This window comes from Arachis ipaensis, chromosome B7, assembly GCF_059453495.1.
Source record: "Arachis ipaensis isolate K30076 ecotype BB chromosome B7, ASM5945349v1, whole genome shotgun sequence".
In the NCBI taxonomy this organism is placed as follows: domain Eukaryota; kingdom Viridiplantae; phylum Streptophyta; class Magnoliopsida; order Fabales; family Fabaceae; genus Arachis; species Arachis ipaensis.
Genome location: NC_142442.1, coordinates 28,611,231 through 28,632,565, shown reverse-complemented (window position 1 = coordinate 28,632,565; position 21,335 = coordinate 28,611,231). Strand labels below are relative to the sequence as shown.

General features: G+C 33.7%; 4 protein-coding genes and 1 pseudogene across 8 annotated transcripts; 4 read left to right on the top strand and 1 right to left on the bottom strand.

Annotated features, from left to right (window-relative positions):
* The first annotated feature begins 1,093 nt into the window (after nucleotides 1-1,093).
* LOC107608760 (UDP-glycosyltransferase 71K1) lies at nucleotides 1,094-4,762 on the top strand. Of its 5 annotated transcripts, none has more exons than XR_015892158.1 (3): nucleotides 1,094-2,604; nucleotides 3,211-3,308; nucleotides 3,383-4,762. XR_015892158.1 is itself a non-coding variant. In XM_016310486.3 (2 exons), exon 1 carries the CDS (start codon nucleotides 1,173-1,175, stop codon nucleotides 2,613-2,615), a length of 1,443 nt encoding a protein of 480 aa, XP_016165972.1. In that variant the 5' UTR covers nucleotides 1,094-1,172; the 3' UTR covers nucleotides 2,616-2,637; nucleotides 3,211-4,762. The 5 variants fall into 5 exon arrangements, 1 of the variants encoding a protein (XP_016165972.1); XR_015892161.1 differs by having other exon boundaries at nucleotides 1,094-2,637; nucleotides 3,800-4,762; XR_015892160.1 differs by having other exon boundaries at nucleotides 1,094-2,637.
* Nucleotides 3,254-4,762, top strand: LOC148550681 (UDP-glycosyltransferase 71K1 pseudogene; annotated as a pseudogene).
* An 856-nt stretch (nucleotides 4,763-5,618) lies between these two features.
* LOC107608761 (UDP-glycosyltransferase 71K2) lies at nucleotides 5,619-7,278 on the top strand. The gene has a single exon (XM_016310488.3). It carries the CDS (start codon nucleotides 5,786-5,788, stop codon nucleotides 7,187-7,189), a length of 1,404 nt encoding a protein of 467 aa, XP_016165974.1. The 5' UTR covers nucleotides 5,619-5,785; the 3' UTR covers nucleotides 7,190-7,278.
* Nucleotides 7,279-14,338: 7,060 nt separating this feature from the next.
* LOC107608927 (UDP-glycosyltransferase 71K1) lies at nucleotides 14,339-16,155 on the top strand. Its single transcript, XM_016310714.3, has one exon. The coding sequence runs from the start codon at nucleotides 14,513-14,515 to the stop codon at nucleotides 15,974-15,976; it is 1,464 nt and encodes a 487-aa protein (XP_016166200.1). The 5' UTR covers nucleotides 14,339-14,512; the 3' UTR covers nucleotides 15,977-16,155.
* A 283-nt stretch (nucleotides 16,156-16,438) lies between these two features.
* On the bottom strand, nucleotides 16,439-19,875 carry LOC107608928 (RNA recognition motif (RRM)-containing protein). The gene is made up of 4 exons (XM_088493627.1): nucleotides 19,381-19,875; nucleotides 19,182-19,291; nucleotides 18,805-18,992; nucleotides 16,439-17,509 (listed from the first exon to the last, which is right to left on the bottom strand). The coding sequence occupies exons 1-4, from the start codon at nucleotides 19,551-19,553 to the stop codon at nucleotides 16,706-16,708; spliced, it is 1,275 nt and encodes a 424-aa protein (XP_088349753.1). The 5' UTR covers nucleotides 19,554-19,875; the 3' UTR covers nucleotides 16,439-16,705.
* Nucleotides 19,876-21,335: the final 1,460 nt, after the last annotated feature.

The window sequence follows — 21,335 nt, the reverse complement described above, 5'->3', positions numbered from 1 at the left end:
CCGTGTTGGAAAATAGAGGTTTCTCGTGCATCGCGTCCAAATCCAATGTATGAAAGTGACTGGGTACAACTGATAAGGCCAAAATTTGGTGAAGGGCTGGCAGAAGATACCAAACTGATGCATCGATCGCCATCTTTGGTACAAACTCCTCCTCACCATCATCTTTAGAAGAACCACTGTCATTGCTATCTGCAACATACTCCTTGTTGGAGTCCTCACCATCAATGTCTATGTCTTCCACTAGACTAGCAACGTGTAGCGGTGGTGGTGCGAAAGGTGGGTCAACCTGCACAAAATCCAAGTGGCCAGATCCACCGCCACCAACATCACCTACCTCTACAGAAAGCTCGTTCTGCCATGATTCTCTCATGGATGTCAAATATGAGGCGCACATGCTTGTCGCCATGGAGACAAAACAGACGAAACCGGAAAACTCCATTTTTCATCAGTACTAGCAACATATACCCCACCCTTCCGATCTCTTTTTTCGCTACCACAAATGCTACTCAATATCAGACTCTTCAGCTCAGACAAAGAACTTACTTGCTGGGTGCGCAACAGAATGAGATTTTCATACTCAAATATCACCCTAGTATAACTGTTTCTCATATGACAATTGGGATACAGACTTACAACCACATATCCACTACTAGTAGACATTTCGGCTTATTTTTTGGAAGAAAAACAGAAGAGAATAAGTGAAATATTTGTGGAGAATACAAAAGATTGCATATCCTTTTATAACTGCTGAAAATTTATCAGAACGTATCTCGTTTACACTATAAACGTCATAAATCTTCATGTATCTCGTTTACAGTGTAAACGAGATAAGAATATACATACCTTATTTATACTGTAAATGAAATATGCACGTCTCCCATTTCGTGCCTTATCTCATGTACAGTATAGATAAAATACATATATTCTTATTTGTGTAAACGAAATGAGAGATATGATAAATTTTCATAAAAATACTATCAATTATATATTTTAATAAATAACATATTTATTTATTTATTTATTTTAAAAAAATCCCTATCCTACTCTTCTTTCTTTTCACACAAACACTTGTATTGTAGATCATAGAGAATGATCCAATAGAACCCCTGCCCCTCTTTTTCTCTTTAAGAAAGAATTGGTTAAAAAAAACAGAAGAAAAAGAAAAGAAAGAAATGGCAGAGGACAGCAAGATGAAGAAGAGGAAGATGGCACATCTTATGTTCATTCCTATTCCTGGTGCTGGCCACTTACCTTCTATCCTCGAATTCGCCAACCTCCTTGTCAACCGTTTCAACAACATTTCCATAACCGTTTTCACTAGTAAATTCCCATTTTCTCCCTCGCCACCTTCACTCACCTCTTCACACCCTCAAATCCAACTCATTCCTCTCCCTGAAACTCCAGAACCTCCATCATCACAGCAACTCCTACTCAAGGCGCGTGAACTCTACGTCTTGACCTTCATCGCCTCCCTCATACCCCACGTCAAGTCAGCAATCCAAACTATTCTCTCTTCATATTCTTCCCACTCTGATGAATCAAAGCCACTCTTTGCTTTGGTTCTTGATTTCTTCTGTGTTTCAATGGTTGATGTGGGAATTGAACTTGGCATACCTTCTTATATCTACATGACTTCAAATGCTGGGTTCTTAGGGTATATGTTTTCCATTCTTGAACGTCAAATTGATGATTTTTTCAGTTATTCTGATCCTGATTTGTTGATTCAAGGTATTTCAATTCCAGCTCCTTCTAGGGTTTTACCTGATGCCTCTTTTAATAGTGATGGTGGATTTGTTGGGTATTATAAGTGTGCTCAGAGGTTCAGAGACACCAAAGGAATTATTGTTAATACTTTTTCAGAGTTGGAGAATTATGCTATTGATGCATTATTATCAGATGGAGGAAGAAAAAGAAATCCTCCTATTTTTGCTGTTGGTCCTTTGATTAATCTCAAAGGACAGCAAAACCCGAATTTAGATCAAAATCTCCATGAAAAGATTATGAAATGGCTTGATCTGCAGCCAGATTGTTCTGTTGTGTTTTTGTGTTTTGGGAGTAGAGGAAGCTTTGGTCCATCCCAAACAAGGGAAATAGGGATGGCGCTTCGTCATACCGGAGTTAGGTTCTTGTGGGCTATGCGTTCGCCACCGGACAAAGTTATCGACGAGGAGAGCGCCTTGCCAGAAGGGTTCTTGGAATGGATGGAAGGGAAGGGAATGATTTGCGAGTGGGCGCCACAGGTGGAGGTTCTTGCTCACAAAGCAATTGGTGGGTTTGTTTCACATTGTGGTTGGAACTCTATTTTGGAGAGCTTGTGGTTTGGGGTGCCAATATTGACATGGCCTATTTATGCAGAACAACATCTTAATGCTTTTAGGATGGTTAATGAATTTGGATTAGCAATTCAGCTAACATTGGATTATAGATTTGGTAGTAATGATGTTGTAACGGCAAATGAGATAGAGAATGGGTTGAAACAATTGATGGACAGAGATAATGTTGTGCACAAGAAGGTGAAAGAGATGAAAGAGATGGCTAGGAAGGCTCTCCTCAATGGTGGATCTTCTTTTAATTCTGCTGGAGAACTAATTGATAATATGTTAGGTAGCTACTGAAAACAATTGTTGCATTTCATAGGTAAAATATTGCGCTTCCTTAGAATCGTGAATAGAGAGATGTTGACAAGTTTTATATTGAAATGTGAAATTCTATCAGTTTCTTTTTCAATGTTTGCTTAAAGAACTCTGACTTTTCTTTCCAAATTTTTCTTTTTCTTGTAATATCGAATTCATTTATTCACATTATCAACCTCAATTAATGGAAAAATTGAGATTGGCATAAGTCATACAAAATACTGATCAACATTTTTTAATTGAAATGTACTCACTTAGATTTCAAGCAAAAACCACAAATTCCCTGAATTCGTGGGTGCCTATTTCTTCGTGTCTCTCATTCTTGTTCTTTTTCATGTGATTGATAACTATTCTAAACGATATGCCTTCAAATAAATCATATTTTAAAAATAAAATTTGGTTCTTAGCAAGCTGCCAGTTGATTTTATATTATCAATGCTTCAATTATAACTTGAGATCACATGCAAAGCATCAAGAAATGTTCTTAAAAAATGATCACCATAATAATACTGGTTTAATTATGTTCTCAGTATTGAAAATAACTTCATTTTTTTTTTTATTACTTATGTCCTTGCAGCTTACAGAAGTCCTAGTTGACCCCCATCAAACGAACAAAGAAAATGGTGGAAACTGAGATGAACAACCAAGCTAAGCCGATCTTCATTCCCTCACCGGGTATTCACCAATTATCTTTGGCTCTTGAATTTGCAAAACTCCTAATCAACCATTGTAATCACCTTCCATAACAGTCCTCTCCATGAAGCTCTCATCAACTCCCTCTTCTGATTCATACATCAAATCAGTTTTTTCATCACAACCACATATCAAACACATTGATGTCCCCGAAGTAGAACTTCCTCCACATGAGCTACTTCTGAAATTTCCATTATATTATGTCTGGACATTCATGTAAAGCCTTGTGCCACAAGTCAAAGACACAGTGCAGAGCATTCTATCTTCCTACCCAAACTCTGATTCGAAACCAGTGATTGCTTTAATGGTAGATTTTGTATGCACTTCCATGATTGATGTAGGAAAAGAGCTTAGCATCCCTTCTTATTTGTACATGCCAACAAACGCAGGATTTCTCAGTCTCATGATTTCCCTCCAAACCCGTTGAATCGAGGATGTGTTCAACGATTCTGATCCTGATTTGTTGATTCCAGGTATCTCCAAACTAGTTCCTTCATCAGTTTTAACTGATGCTCTTTTAAACAAAGATGGTGGATATGTTGCATGTTATAAGCTTGCTCAAAGTTTCAAAGGCTCCAAAGGGATCATTAACACTTTTTCCGAGATCGAGCAGCATTCTATTGATGCATTATCTAAAGGTCAAACCCCTCCTATCTATGCCATTGGTCCTTTGATTGATCTCAAAGGTCATCCTAACTCGAATGTAGACCAAGCACAATGTGGTAGTATCCTGAAATGGCTTGATGAGCAGCCACCATGTTCTGTTATTTTTCTGTGTTTTGGGAGTAGAGGAAGCTTTGGTCCATATCAAACAAGAGAAATAGCACTGGCACTTCAGCATTGTGGACTATGCGTTCTGCGCCAATGTGGGCTATGCGTTCTCCACAACCGACCAAGGTCAACGACAAGAGTAATTTTCCAGAAGGGTTCTTAGAATCATGGAAGGTAGGGGAATGATCTGTGAGTGGGCTCCCCAAGTGGAGATTCTTGCTCACAAAGGAAGTGCCGTGTTTGTGTCGCATTGTGGTTGGAACTCTATTTCGGAGAGCTTGTGGTTTGGGATGCCAATATTGACATGGCCTATCTATGCAGAACAGCAACTGAATGCTTTTTGGATGGTTAAGGAATTTGGAATGCCTCATTGGAATTAAAACTGGATTATAGAACTGATAGTGATGTTGTAATGGCAAACGAAATTGAAAAAGGGCTGAAACAGTTGATGGACAAAGATAGTGTGGTGCACAAGAAGGTGAAATAGATGAAGGATATGGCTGGAAAAGATGTCCTTAGTGGTGCTCTTCTTTGAATTCTGTTGAAGAACTAATTGAGGGTATTGTAGGTAGCAATTTATAACTATTCTGTAGTGTTTCATGAATATAGTTTTCCTTTCTTAGAATCAATGAATAAATTAGTGTGATAGAGAATTTTCTGACTAATATAATATAAGTTAGAAAATTAAATTATTGTAGTTGGTCTATCAATTTTTCTTAAACTGTTGCCAGATCTTTCTATTCCCATATGCTCTATTTTAATGTTGATTAAACCTCTATGATAATGATGCTATTAGCATTAGCACTAAGTCATACTTATTATCATTAGTGGAAAATTACAAATTACAATGTTTTCATCTTCGTGACCTACTTCCTTATATATACGCCTGCTGAATGGTGTTATCAAGTTTAAAAGCATTCAAACTACATTAAACAGTTGAAAGAAAGATCAAAGAAACAATGATATAAAATGCAACATAGTTAATTAGTTATTAGATCTCTGCTTATCTGAGACATAAGATCCTACTAAACAAAACAAATGATGAATCATAATTTTGGCTGTTCACATCTAACCTAGTGAATAAAATGGATTACCTCAATAACAAATTTATGATTAGCAAAGTCGTTAAAGTACCAACCAGATTTTTTGAATTAAGAAACCATGCCTGAATATTTGTGTGCCCTTTTGTATTGTGCTACTAATTATTGAGCTGTTGAGAGCCAATCGCATCTATATTATTATTGGTTTGACTTGGTATATATTAGGATTTAATATATTATAAATAAATAAACAAACAGATAGTAGAATGTTATCAAGTATGCAAATTGCTAGCAGGGTCAGACTTTTGATATGCACTATTTTCTTAAGGAAAAAAATCTTGGTAGGTTATCGTGTGATTGATATCTATCTATCTTAAACAATAAACAACTACCTATAAATAAATCATTTTTGAAAGTGTAATGTTTGGGTCCCTGCAGCCTGCAATTTAATTTTATATTTCCATTATGAATTAGACCCTACATTGATACACTCAGCATCTAGAAGATTGTTGAAAAACAAGGCCACCGCATCATCCATAGCCTCATCTAGTTCCGTGTTCTTGTTGAAAACTTTGTAATTATTGTTTTTAAATTCCTCATGCCCTTTAATGGTTGCAGAAGCCTAAAAGACTAAGAAGAACAAAGAACATGGATGACACTGAGCTGAAGAACAAAGCAAAATTGATCTTCATTCCTTCACCAGGAATTGGTCACTTGTCTTCAGCTCTTGAATTTGCAAAACTTCTAATCAACCGTTATAACCACCTTTCCATCACAATCCTCTGCATCAAGCTCACTACCACCTCCGTTTCTGATTCATATATAAAATCAGATTTATCTTCACAATCACAAATCGAACTTGTCAACGTCCCTGAAATAGAACCACTTCCACCAGAGCTGCTACTGAAAGCTCCACTATACTATGTCTTGACCTTTTTGCAGAACCTTGCGCCGCACGTCAAAGAAACTGTGCAAAGCATTTTATCATCCTATCCGAATTCTGGGTCGGAACCAGCTGTTGCGTTGGTTGTCGATTTCGTGTTTGCTTCCCTGATTGATGTGGGAAGAGAACTGAGCATCCCTTCTTATTTATACATGCCATCAAATGCAGGATTTCTAAGTCTCATGCTTTCCCTCCGCAATCGTCGAATGGAGGATGTTTTCAATGATTCTGATCCTGATATACTGATTCCAGGTATCTCAAATCTTGTTCCTTTAAAGGTTTTACCTGATGCTCTTTTAAGCAAAGATGGATACGTTCCATGTCACATGCTAGCGCAGAAGTTCATAGACACCAAAGGTATCATTGTTAACACTTTTATGGAGATAGAGAAGTATGCTATTGATGCATTATCTGATGGGAAAAATCCTCCTATATATGCTATTGGTCCTTTGATTAATCCAAAATCTCATCCAAATTCAAAGTTAGAACAAACCCAACATGATATGATATTGAGATTTCTTGATTACCAAGAAACTTCTTCTGTTGTTTTTCTGTGTTTTGGGAGTAGGGGAAGCTTTAGTCCATCCCAAACAAGGGAAATAGCTACGGCGCTTCAGCGTAGTGGAGTTAGGTTCTTGTGGGCTATGCGTTCGCCACCAAACAAAGCCAGTGATGATGAGAGTGCCTTGCCAGAAGGGTTCTTAGAATGGATGGAAGGCATGGGAATCATTTGCGAATGGGCGCCACAAATTGAGATTCTTGCACACAAAGCCATTTGTGGCTTCGTGTCGCATTGTGGTTGGAACTCTATTTTGGAGAGCTTGTGGTTTGGGGTACCAATGTTGACATGGCCTATCTATGCAGAACAGCAACTGAATGCTTTTAGGATGGTGAAAGAGTTTGGATTAGCATTGGAGTTAAAACTGGAATATAGAACTGGAAGTGATGTTGTAATGGCAGATGAGATAGAGGAAGGACTGAAAAAATTGATGGAGAAAGATAGTATTGTGCACAAGAAGGTGCAAGAGATGAAAGATATGGCTAGGAATGCTGTCCTTGATGGTGGATCATCTTTCAAATCTATTGGAGAGTTTGTTGATAGTATATGAGCTTGTGTTACATGCACTCAAAAGTCAAAATTTCTTGTCATCAAAATTAATTTTATAAAATTAACTTTATACAAACTTCTGTTTACAAACTGTAATCCAAACACTCTCACAGTTGATTCACTTTTCTTTGATATATTGTGTAGCAGATAAAAGTATGCTGGCTCAATGTACGGGAAAAAAACAAGTATAAAAACAATTTCTAATGTGATATCATAAGCAGGCAGCAACTGACGATAACTATGGTATTTCATTGATATACGTGTTCCTTGCTTAGAATCAGTGAATAAAGAACCTCAAAATGTTTATTTTCAGTATCTATAGACTATCAAATACTATCAGCCTGTATGAATCATAAGACCCTTACTAGTTACTAGTTAAAGAAGAGGGGGGGAAAACTCCAAATTAAACAATAGTTTCTTAGTTGTTGAGAAATGTTATTATTGGAACCCTCCATAATTTAAGCAATAAAATTACTATTACATAAATGTACGTTTTCTCTTTCTCTATGTTTAATATAGGAGTAATAAAAGTTATTAAATTTTCCTAGCTAGCGTCCTATCCTTGCAGCATAGGTTAAGAAGGTTGAAATGGAGATACTTCAACCATTCAATGATTCAATGCATTCGGTGTCTTTCTTTTAAAATAATTTTTTAATTTAATTTTGATCAACACAATTATCTAAAGCCACATCAGTACCTTTATATTGATCATATAAATAGGTCATCTAAAATAACAATTATAATTATACAACTGTGTAAGACATCAAAATAAAACTCATAATTTTTATATAAAAATTTTGAATCTTAGATAAAAGTTAGCAAAATATAAATTTATGAGTTTTATTCTTAATTTAATAAGAAAAGTTATGTGTATGTCAAAATTAATCACAAAATCAATTATTATGTATTTATGTATAAATATATGTATTATTTAACTCATTTTCAATGTGTATTTTATATGTGAACATATGTTTTATATTATAGTGCCCTATAATACACAAATACTAATACTAATATGAATACGGAACACGATACACCATGAGACTGCAGACACAAATTTTAAATTTTTATAAGACATAGGGATACGACATATATATATATATATATAATATTTTTTAGATAAATTATAATGATATTTTTATTAATATTAAAATAGAAATTAAATTTTTAACTATTTTATTTTTTTAAAAATTATATAAAATATTTAAAATATTTTTTATTTAATAAATAATAATATATATTAATTCTAAATTCATTTTAAGAATATATATATTAAGACTATGATTAGATACGCTAATATGTGATGGTATTAAGATGTGTTTAAACGTGTCTAATAAAAAACTTTTATTTTTTATCAAGATACGATTGAATATAAAAAATAAATATTAATGATATTAAGATGAATCTAAGCGTGTTTAATAAAAAAATTTTTTTTATCAAGATACTATTAAATATAAAAGAATGAATATTAATAGACGTTGTATTCAAAATATGTTTGATATATAAATACAACAATCTAATAAAATATTTTTATTTTATAATCGATAATTATTTTAGTGACTAATTTTAATATGATTATAATTTAATAACTTATTATTAAGCCAAGATATAAAAAGAAAAGGGAAAGAAAATTGTCGGGACAAAATGTAAGAAGAATATTTTCCAACAATAAGTAAACATGGACAACAACCGGTAGCCAGGTAGGATTATACTTTTGCTTTCATCTACCCAAATAAATAAATAAACAAGATTTCAACTCCATGTGGAATCCAGGATTTTTTTTTTTTTTTTTTTTTTGAAAGTAAGAGCTCAACACTTAAGTAGAACAAAGTTATATTAAGACAATAATAATAATATAGCTATCACAATTTTTATGTCATTTCTGATATAGCTATTAATAATATGAGTTATTTATAACTCCACTCTGTAGCACAAGAGAATGATTGCTCCACACAGTCGTCAATTCCTGTTATTTTGCTATGAAATATGACATCATTTCGGCGTAACCAAATAATCCATATAACCGAGAAGAATCCAAGTAGCCAACACTTGCGCCTCTCTTTTTTCATTGGCACGGATCTCCAACTCTCGAAAAGCTCTTTCAAAATACCAAGGACAACACACATCTGTCCGAACGCTGAGATCCAAGCACACCACACCTGCCAAGAGTACTCACAAGTAATAAATAAATGTTGTATATTTTCAACATTTTGCTTACACAGTACGCACAAAACATCATTCTGTTGTAGGATCCCCAACCTACTCAACTGGTCCTTTGTATTAACCTGCCATACCAATACAAACCAAGCAAATAACTCCTCGAGGCGGAACTAGGCTTTTCCAGATCTCCTTTGTGAACTTGTATCTTAGAAGCTCCTCCTCCAAAGTCTCTTCCTGCAAAACATTCACAAATGAATTAGTAGAATAAATGCATTCCTTATCAAATTTTCACACCACTCTATCTTGCACATTTGTTATTAGTCTAACAGATTGCAAGACATGAAGCAGTTGGTTCAGTGTATCTCTCCAGAATTTTTTTTATTTAAATTAATAAAAAATAGACAAAAATATACATAAATTTTTACACAATCATAATAAATATACATTCTAATATTTTAATAAGTCATTTGTATACAGTAATAGTAAGTTTTATTGTCATTTTTATTTTTTTATTGGCTGAGTAACTTTTTCAGTCGTAGTAGCTATCAGATGACTTTGTGCATTGTGTGATGTGACTTTTTTAATGACACCGTGAAAACTAAATGATAAATTATTGAATTTGTTAAATTTAAATTAAAAAAGGGAAAAGGATAGATATGTCTTTGACTTTTTAAATTTTTGACAAATACCTGATAAAATTTAAATACAAAAAAGTTTCTGACTTTAACAAACGGAGGACAATTTAATCCTTTCGTCTGTTTGCCTCTCATACACCAAACGGAACTGGCTGACGTGGCTGAAATGGTGTCCAGGTGTCCGTTACGGTGCCGCGCTGGAAGGGGAATAAAGTTCAAAGGACAAATAAGTCCTTGACGTCATTTTGCAAATAAAATTCGAAAGACAAATAAGTCCTTGAGAATTTAGTTCATTATGCTTCTATCATGCTTCTATTATGAGAATTTAGTTTATAAAATTATGCTTGTATTTTAAAATCTAGTTAACTTGTTGTATTCTGCAATTTAGATTATTTGTATTAAAATTGCAAAAATTGGACTTGTTCTATTTCTACTTTTTTTTTCTTAAATTGCATTAATTCAATTTTCTCACATTAGTTAGCATTAGTTAGAATTAGTACATTTGTGTATTATATTAGAATTTGTTAAATTGCAGTAGTTCAATTTTCATTATACCAGTGGCGTTAGTTAGCATCAGTTCATTTATGCATCAACATAGCATTAGTTCACTTGTGCATCATTCATGTATTAAGTTAGTATTAGTGCATATGTGTATTATTTTAGAACTAGTATTTTTATCTGTAATAACATTACGGGAATAAAATTTTCTTAAAATTATAGTTCACTTTGTTCTGACAGTATAAATTATGCATGACACAAAAGATTTATAAAATCAAACTACTTTTACAAAAAAGTCGTAAGTTGACAAAAGTCTCTGATTAAGAAGACCAAGATATCTGTAGATAAAAAATTAAATAATAAGATTTTTAGTTATTATTTTTATATGAAAAAGTCTAATTTTTTATTAATAATTAATTTTAACATTTGTTATCTAAAATTTAAAATAATTTAACGTGTATACTTTTACATTTTAAATATTTTAATTGTAAAAAAATATCGGATGACATATTTTGATTTGTCAAATTACTAATATAAAATATAAATTATATATAGAGTAAAAATAGTAGAGAGAAATAGAAAAATGAAAAGAGGTAGATGAGAGAATTTAGGAAGGGGGTTTATTAATTTTGAAAAAAAATATTTTCTCTCCATTTTAATAAGAGTGTCATGTGACACATTTGATTATTAAATTAGATAGTAATATATGATACATAATATAGGTATATTTCAATTAGATAGTAATATATGATACATATAGAAGCATAATAAACTAAATTCTCAATGACCTATTTGTCTTTCGAACTTTATTTGCAAAATAACGTCAAGGACTTATTTGTCCTTCGAACTTTATTCCCCTTCCAGCATGGCACCGTAACGGACACCTGGACACCGTTTCATCCACGTCAGCCAGTTCCGTTAGGTGTATGAGAGACAAACAGACGGAAGGATTAAATTGTCCTCTGTTTGTTAAAGTCAGGGACTTTTTTGTATTTAAATTTTGTCAGAGATGTATTTGTCAAAAATTTAAAAAGTAAGGGACCTATCTGTCTTTTTCTCTTAAAAAAATTTACAAGTGACTTAGAATCTTCATTCTCTTCCTTCCTTTTCCAAAATTTTATTCAAATAAAGTCCTTGATTCATATTCACTTTTTGAAAAAGAAAGAAAGAAAATGAAGATTTGAAGTCACTTGTAAATTTTTTTTTAAATTTAATAAATTCAATAATTTATCATTTAGTTTCTATTATTATGTCATCAAAAGGTTCACTCATACAATGCACAAAGTCATCTGATAATCACTATCTAAGCGGTGGAAAGATAGAAATGACAACAAAATTTAATATTGATATGTACATATGATTCATTAAAAAAATTAAAGTATATATCTATCTTAAGTATTCAGTCAACGAGATATGACATAAGTTTTATGTTACAGATTTTAGGTGCATTTGAGATATAAAATAAATGTCGAAAATAGGATTGTGCATCTGGAATACATTTTTAATGGTTTTCGAATCTCAATACTCGAGATACATATATTTTAAGTTAGCGGTTTATAATTTGGTTTGGTTCAAAGGTTTAGCTCGAATTTGAATAATTTTAGAAACTAATTTAGTGTGATTTCATCGAATTTAGGATCGGATAAGGGTTTCAAAAGTAGATTCGGTTATTATTTAAGATTGGGTTCGGATTAAAGCGAACCCTACTTTACTCAACTCATATGCACCCTAAGGAGACTAAAAAAGGTATATATATTTTAAATTAATTCTAATATTATGTTATATTAATATAAAGTTATTGTTTTATTTTTAATCACACTTAGTTGAATTAGAAAATACATCAAAGAAGTACGAAATTAGAATTTTTGAACAAATTCAAGTTCAAATATGGATATCAACTTCTCGATAAAAGTATGTTCTTTTCTTCTTTATAAATAAGTATATCATACTTTTTTGACATAAAGTTTATTAAGGCCCAAACTTCACCGATTTAGATCCAGTTATAGTGTGACCCAAAAGTAGTATAATTTCACCAGGTTTAACTGTGTAAGGGTCTCAAAAATAGACCCAATCATTATTTAGAATTGGGTCCAGATCAAGATGAATCCAGTTTTACTCGATCCATTACACCCTTATCTTAAGCTATATAGTCAAGATGTTTGTTCATTTAAGAGGTTTTGTAAATTTTGAAAAGTTTGGGTACACTTTTAGTTTAATACTAAAAGTATATATGAATCGCCAGAATTATATTTATTCAGGGGATATTAACAGAATAAATGTGACATGGCACGTAGCGGAAGCATTAAATTTTAAGGTTGGTTTGTCTAATTCTTATTTTAATTAGTTAATTAGTTGATATATTAAAATATTTTGATTTATTTAGTTTTTATTGATATGTTAAGATAATTTAATTTAATTAGTTAAAAAATATGTTAGAATAATAATATGTTAGATTAATTTATTTAAATTAATCAGTTGTCATGTTAGGGTAATTCAATTTAAGTAGTTAACGTAATTAATATTTATTTGTTAATTTTATAAACTGTAAAATATTATATTTCTTAGTAGTTTAAATTTTGTTGAAGTACTATACAAAAATTCTATAGATAGCATATAATTACTTATATCGAAAATGGTATTTTATTTTATTCAATTCCAAAATTTTGTATTTAGCGTTCTTTCAAATGTTGTAGTTCTTTACTGCCATGAGAATAGCATCTTACTCTTAAACTTATGACCCATTCGAAATTCTACGATATTATTTGTGTTGTAATATTTTTCTTTGCCAAAATTAAAAAGATCATCTAGTTGCATTGCATTCAAGTTAAAAGTATGATAATAGCTTGGAATATTCTATAATTGTAAAATGGTCAAAAGAGGAGGAAGAAGAAGCCAAGCACCCCACCAGCTGGAGTCTCCGACACATACTCCTCAAAAAAATCATTCTTGTTAGACGACTTGATTTCAATAACATAATCCGAATAAGACTCACTATTTTATTTTTCGACACTATTGGGAGATTCGGCAAAGTGAATCGGTGTTGTTGCTATCGGACTTTCTGCGAGATCGAAGAGGACGACTTACAATCACTACCTACGTTGTCTAGTATGTACGTCACACATTACCCTCGTATGCTGGTCAATTTCGATAAAAAATGTGCTATTAAAAAATTTTTAAAATGCTAATTAGTTTCGATCTAAAATGTTCTATATGTAACTCTCTCAATCTTCTTTAAATTTATTGTTCTCATATTGTTTAAGATGGTATTTGTTAATAGATGTAAAAGATCAAGACGGTAAATATATAGTATCACATTGAATTGTACTAAAATATTACTTTCTTCTCACCGTTTCTTAAGATTCTTTTGAGATAAATTATGAAAAAAATTCATTACTAGTCATATGTACGAAGAAGAAAGAGAAAAATAGAGAACAGTCAAATAGATATAGAAAATAGAGACTCTTACATAAATATACACATATGTCAAATATATTGGCTAAAATTTTTTCTTACCTTACTTCGGTACTCAGCATCTAATTTATGTACAACTAAGCAGTTGTATCATATTTTGGGTGTAAGTGTTTTCTTTTTTTATATAATGTATCATATTCCTGATACACAGCATTCGATTTGTGTTAGTATTGGTGTTTTAGGCTGTGTATCCTAAATGTGTATTTAAAATTGTGATTTATCTACGCATTACACATTTTAGTAAAAATTATATTCTATTAAATAAAAAAAAAAACCGTGGAATGCATGGAGCCTCTTCTTAAGATAAGGTTATGTGGAGACAGATTGCATATTGAGCAGGGCCCGCTAACCAAAAATTCCAAGTTAGTTGACAACGCAATGACCCTCCATACTTGCTTTACATAAAAAATAATGAAACCTAATCGGGAAAGTGAAAGGTCTCATCATCATTTCCCACTTGTCTTGTGTGATGGAGAAAATTTCTTCAGTAGTGTTTGTTAAATGAATATTTTCCGACAATAAGACAAAGGGATCTATAACGTTGTTTCACCTTTTTATGTATGATTATAAAAGCTAAGGTGAAACATAAGCAGAAGAAATCATCTCCCACCACACAGAGAATTGAGATCATGGAGACCAATAGAGCAGAGTTGATCTTCATTCCCACTCCAGGATTTGGCCATTTAGTTTCAGCTCTTGAACTTGCAAAGATCTTAATCAACTATGACAATGACCTCTCTATCACAATCCTCTACATCAAGTTCCCATTCGCTCCCTCTGCAGATTCACACATCAAATCCGTTGTATCCTCATGGCCTCAGATCAAACTCATTGATGTCCCCGAAGTAGAGCTGCCACCGCAGGAGGTTCTAATGAAATCCGTAGAACACTACATCTTAGTCTTCATGGAGAGCCTCAAACCCCATGTGAAGAACACTATACAAAAGATGTCATCTTATGATGACTCTGATTCAAACCCTGTTATTGGGTTGGTCTTGGATTACTTCTGTTTGCCCATGGTTGATGTGGCAAAAGAACTTGGTGTCCCTTCTTACATGTTCATGACATCAAATGTTGGGTTTACTGCTCTCAATGTTGCTCTCCTCGAACGCAAAATCGATGATCCGTTCACCGATTCTGATACTGATTTGTTGATTCCAGGTATATCTAGTCCAGTTCCTTCAAATGTTTTACCTAGTGCTGCATTTAATAGAGATGGATATGCTGCATATTATAAGCTTGCTCAGAAGTTCAAAGACACCAAAGGGATCATTGTTAATTCTTTTTATGAGGTAGAGAAGCATGCTATTGACGCGCTGTCTGATGTAAAAACAACTCCTATCTATGCTGTTGGTCCTTTGATTGATATCAAAGGTCATCCGAATCCGAAGTTAGACCAAATGCAGCATGACAAGATATTGAAATGGCTTGATGAGCAGCCAGATTCTTCTGTTGTGTTTCTATGTTTTGGGAGCATGGGAAGCTTTGGTCCCTCTCAAACAAGAGAAATAGCAACGGCGCTTCAGCACAGTGGAATTAGGTTCTTGTGGGCTATGCGCTTGCCACCAAACTCGGACAATACAGATAGAACCTTACCAGAAGGGTTTCTGGAATGGATGGAAGGCAGAGGAATGATATGTGGTTGGGCACCACAGGTGGAGGTTCTTGCTCATAAGGCCATTGGTGGCTTTGTGTCGCATTGCGGGTGGAACTCTATTTTGGAGAGCTTGTGGTTTGGGGTGCCGACATTGACATGGCCTATCTATGCGGAACAACAGTTGAATGCTTTTCGGATGGTTAAAGAATTTGGGTTAGCAGTGGAGCTGAGACTGGATTATAGGACTGGTAGTGTTGTAATGGCAGATGAGATAGAAAATGGGTTGAAAAAATTGATGGACAGAGATAATGTGGTGCATAAGAAGGTGCAAGAGATGAAAAATATGGCTAGAAAAGCTGTCCTGAAAGGTGGGTCTTCTTTCACATCTCTGGGAGAACTTATTAATAATATGAAAGGCAGCATGTAATGGGTAATAGCTATTGTTGTATTTGATGTTGCTGCTTCCTTATAATCAATATACGTAGCTAAATTATTTAAATGGCTATGGCCTGTCTAAGCCATTCCTTAGTGAAATGAGTTGAAAATTGTTGTAGTAGTTTGTTGATCAAGATTTTATTTGAGTAACTACTACTATTATTCTATCAATTCTATATTGCTTTCCAATTTTTGCCCTTTATGGTAAAAGATATAAGCCCCAAGTTACCTGAAAATGTCTTAAGTATGATTGTTAATATTGCAGATATTTTGCTAACCAAATGAGTGAGTTTTTGGCTCCATTGATGAAGACTCAGCAATAAATGAACTCAGTACCAATTACCAAAGTCAAAGATACCGAACTTGATCAAAATAACAGCTTTGCCTTCACTATTTTCAAGCCTGTACAGAAATTTAAAATATGATAGCATGACTAACAGATGTAAACCATATATGTAAAAATTCATGATGCATTAGCATTGATAAATGGAGCTGATTGGGCCAAACATAATATTTATCAAAACTCACCACATCCAAAGGAAATTCATCACGGCGCTAATAGCATAGAGGGAGTAATCATGTGACAAACAAAGTAAGCATGGAAATATTATAAGCACTGAAACAAATTTCGGTTTATCAGATGATGTTTAACACACCAATATACTCATTTCTCCCCATAACAATGGACTGTGGTGCCCATATCCCATGCCTCAAATCGCCTTTACCTTCTTGACCTCTTCTCATCTCTCCTATCAAAATCATTTCTTCCTTTTGGGTCCGATCGATCAGAATCGTTTCTATACGATCTGTTTTCTCGCTTCCTGTCATAGTCTTCTCTTGACTGTGGTGCATAATCTTCTTCATTGTGCTTTCTTGATCTCCTTTCTTCCCTGTTACCAGCAAAATCATCATCATTGTACTTTCTTGATTCTCTTGGCTGACCTGGAAACTCATTGTCATCTTGCTTCCTGGATCTGTTATCCTCCCTTGCATTAGAATCCCTAGACTTGTGATCAAACTCAACATCATCTGGTCTTGTCGACCTCTGGTCTTCCCTTCTACAATGATCTCTAGGTTCAGATTCCATATCATCAAAACCACTCCTTCTAGATCTTTTCCCCTCTCTCCTAAATCGATCTTCTCTTGACCTATGTTCAGACTCATCATCTTCATGCCTTCTTGATCTTTTTTCATCTCTTCTACTGTTATAATCTCTTCCTTCAAGTTTATCCTCATCTTCATGCCTTTTAGATCTCTTTTCATCCCTTCTACTGTTATTTTCTCTCCCCTGATCATCATCATGCCGCCTCCACATCTCCTCTCTTCTTTCACTTCTCTTGGGTTGGGTGTCTGACCCTTTCTCATTGTCATGGGCTCTCGGGCGTGAATCTCTATCTCTACTTTCAGGAATACGATTTAATTGGTTGTTGCCAGATTGTCTCTCCTTTTTGGGACCCTGGAATTTGTCATGACCCCATTTTGGGGTGTCATCCTCACGTTGACCCCAACCAGTGTTTGCAGCTCTCTGGATAAACCAATAACGACAACAAAGACAACCAATCACTCAAACATATCAAATTGTAACAGGACAGCTTCAAAAGCATCATTTATACCATAAACAACTTCAAAAGCCCAATTGTATGCAAAGCAAAAGTGAAGAGCAAGTAAATAATGAAAGTGGAGAAAACAAGGTAAGAAAATGAGTTAAGACTTCTAGTTAGAGCTGAGAAGACCTGTCTACCATTATACTTTATGATAAGTGAACTAAGTGTAATCACTATATCAATTTCTCAGACTCACTGGCTGCACTATAATTCAACAGTCAACAAACTAAAACTTATCCACAATCGAATATTCAAATAGCAGTTGACCATGCAGCTTAATTTTATACGAATATTTTTAGAATGTAAGAGCTTATGCACATAAGGAGTTCCACTCATGCTGAGAAAAAATATTGGTTTGGGAATCAAAAGTAAAACTGACAGGTACATCTTATTTCCAATTCTTCTATAAATGGAATTAGTTTTATTATTGTAAGGTCAAGATTGAAACAAATAAGATTGACAATGTGGAATTAAAATTCCTATTTATTCCAAGTCCACCATATAAACAAAGAAAAAGTTACCCAATTAACTTATTCATTCTTTAAGATCCCATTGCTGGTAATTTTACATCAACAACACAAGAACTATTTGGAAAAATTGATGTTCAGATAAACCAAGTTGAACCAACCCCCAAAAAATTGCAAAATAGAACTTAATTACAACGAAAACAAATTTCTCATTTAAGGTATATATCAATAATCAAAATATAGGCTATAACTAAATTTTGTTCAAGGCTTCAGTCACAGTTTTTAAATTATCTGTGCAACTTCTTTGACCAACATTGTGCACTGGTCTGCTTAGAACTTAGAAAATTTGCTTAACATGGCCATTGATGTTCCTGTTACTGAAGCATATTCCTAGTAATTATCAGGTTAAGTTTTTGGTAATAGAAGGTACAATAAGACTCTTCGGTGTTGTGCTCTCTTCACTGGGGTATGATTCCAGAATATTTAATTATAAGTTTCATTTTTCACAAATTAATCCCAATACATAAACTAAATAACAATTACTATGTCTTGTCCCACTAGGTGGGGTTGGTTATGGATTATATAACATCCTAGTATGCTATCATAAATCATATTTCTAATTAAAACCATTAACCCCTAAATCAAATTACATTCGTGGTCCTTATAGATTCCTCTTTACTTATAACTATCGGATTAATATGCATAATAAAACCGGGTGCATTGTAGCATAATATAATGGTTGAACTTACTTGCTCATCATGAGAAAATTTGCACGAAGCGCCGCGAGTACATTCCCCTCTTTGGAAAGCTCTACAGACACCTCGGGCCTCCCTCTTCTGGCGCTCGGTCTCTTCATCTTCCTCTTCCTTTTTCTTATACTTATCAACATGATCCACCCTAATAATTCTACCCAAAATCTGCGCTCCATTCAGATTATCTGAGACAGAGAACACAAAAAACTGTAAACAGACACACCATCAAAAACAACAATAACAACATCTAAGCCTTTCTTTTCTTTTCTTTTCATTATGTAACAGCATGAGCTACCTTGATAGATAAAACTCATATAATAGAATCTAAGTGATTTTAGTGCAAAAATATAAAAATCGAAAATGTAAAGTCTCACCAACAGCAAGATTAGTGCTCCTTTGATCTTCATAAGCAAGGAAGGCAAAACCCTTGGATTTTCCGGTACCTTTATTCCTAACGAGATTAACATCCACAACTTCCCCATACCTGAGTTTAACCAAATACAAATGAACATTAAAATTGAAATTAACAAGGGGAAAAAGGTAAAAAATGAAAGCGAAAAGGGAATAATTAACTGAGCAAAAACGGCGAGTAGGTCGCCCTCGGTGAGGTCGAAGGGGATGCCGCCGACGAAGACGTAAGCGGATTCTTTGTATTTGGCGTGCCAGGAAGCATCTTCGCCGATTCCGAGAGAGGCTTCTTTGGAGTTGATGCTCTGAATGCGCTTCACTAGGGTTAGCGGATTCATTGGGTTGCACTCTCTATCTGTCTCTGGAGAGAGAGAGAGAGAGAGAGAGAGAGAGAGAGAGAGAGAGAGTGTGTGTGTGTGTGTTTCTGTGTGTGTGAGTTAGGGCAGGGCAGGAAGCTGCTACCAGTAGGAGGAAGGAGTTTGGGGGGAGTCGGGGAGACAGTTGAGTTGAGAACTGAGATCACAATTGACAACCAGTGTTCTTCTTCTTACAATAATTTTCTCAAGAATTAGAATTAATTTCTTCAATTTGTTATCAAATTATAGCTCTTAGTTTAGGCCAAATATAAATCATACCTAATTTGATATGATTTTCAATTTCGTTGTCTTCCAATACTTTATAAAAAAATTCAGTTATATGCTATTTTATAAAAAAAATTCACTTATATACTATTATAAACATTTTAAAGTTTAAACATTTTTATCGTACACATTAATATTTTTATAACATCATGAATATTTTTTTTAATTTTAAATTTAATTAATATGTACATAGAGATAAATGCAGATCAAATCGAATATGGCCGAAATTTCGATCTAATCTGTATTAAAATCATCCGACTGAATCAAATTCAATATCCGCTATTTTTAAATTTAGATCTGATCTACACATTTGTAGATCGAATCAGATCAAATCTCAGATATATTTGTAAAACATAAAAATATTTTAATTTATTAAAAAATATCAATAGAATTCTTTTTTCTATTCTTTTTAAGAACAATTGAGATAGAATAAAGAATTAAAAGCATGAGAGTGTTCTCATTCACTGACGCAGAAAATAGAATTAGAGAAGAAGACTTAGGAACATGGAAGTGAAAATAAAACTCATACATTATGATTGTAGCACCTGTCCTGAATAATGGAGTAATACAACATATATAGTGAAATTACTTATGGTTTAACAACAATCAAAACCAATAGAAACTAATTCACTTATATTCACTCACAGCCTCCCTCAAATTTAGCAGACCACTCTAAGTTTGTCTCGAAATTTGTGAAATAGAGATGATGAGAATGGTTTAGTAAAAATATCTCCAATTTGATCTATAGAAGGTATATGAAGGACATAGAGTCGTTTTTTATTCGCCATCTCTTTTAGGCAGTGAAGGCCAATTTCCATGTGTTTGCACCTAGTATGAAGGATCGGATTAACACCTAATGAGAAAACACGTTGATTATCACAGTAAATAGTAGGTGTCATTGGTTGTGGAATTCGAAGCTCCTTTAGAAACTGCTGTATAGATACTAGTTCCGACTGAGATGCTGCCATGCTCTTATACTCTGCCTCAGTGCTACTGCGACTAACTTTGACTTGTTTATTGCTTCTCCATGATACCAAATTGGTTCCTAAGTATACACAATAGCCAGTAATTGATTTCCTGTCCTCCAAATCCCCTGCCCATTCTGCATCTACGAATGCAAGTAATCTAAAGTCAGCACATTTTTTAAATTTAATGCCTGCTGATACTGTACCTGCAATATATCTGAGGATGCGTTTGACAACCTTCCAGTGCTCTATTGTTGGAGAGTGCATATATTGAGAGACCTTATTCACAGAGAAAGCAAGATTTGGTCTTGAAATAGTCAAATACTGAAATGATCCAACAATCTCTCTATACAATTTTGGATCCTGAAAATGCTCAGCACCGTTTGATGTAAGCTTCAAGGCTGAGACCATAGGGGTAGGCATTGAATTTGCAGTGTCCATTTTGGCTTTTTGTAACAGATCTCGAACATACTTTTGTTGAGAAACTAGAATGGATCCATCTGTTAAATAAGAG

What these genes read in the sequence shown, in the direction of transcription:
- LOC107608760 (XM_016310486.3), top strand. Translation starts at nt 1,173, where the DNA reads ATGGCAGAGGACAGCAAGATGAAGAAGAGGAAGATGGCACATCTTATG.
- LOC107608761 (XM_016310488.3), top strand. Translation starts at nt 5,786, where the DNA reads ATGGATGACACTGAGCTGAAGAACAAAGCAAAATTGATCTTCATTCCT.
- LOC107608927 (XM_016310714.3), top strand. Translation starts at nt 14,513, where the DNA reads ATGATTATAAAAGCTAAGGTGAAACATAAGCAGAAGAAATCATCTCCC.
- LOC107608928 (XM_088493627.1), bottom strand. Translation starts at nt 19,553, where the DNA reads ATGAATCCGCTAACCCTAGTGAAGCGCATTCAGAGCATCAACTCCAAA. An exon ending in CTACTCGCCGTTTTTGCTCA is followed by an intron (nt 19,292 to 19,380) that starts GTTAATTATTCC and finishes GGTTAAACTCAG; the next exon opens with GTATGGGGAAGTTGTGGATG. An exon ending in GAGCACTAATCTTGCTGTTG is followed by an intron (nt 18,993 to 19,181) that starts GTGAGACTTTAC and finishes TCTCTGTCTCAG; the next exon opens with ATAATCTGAATGGAGCGCAG.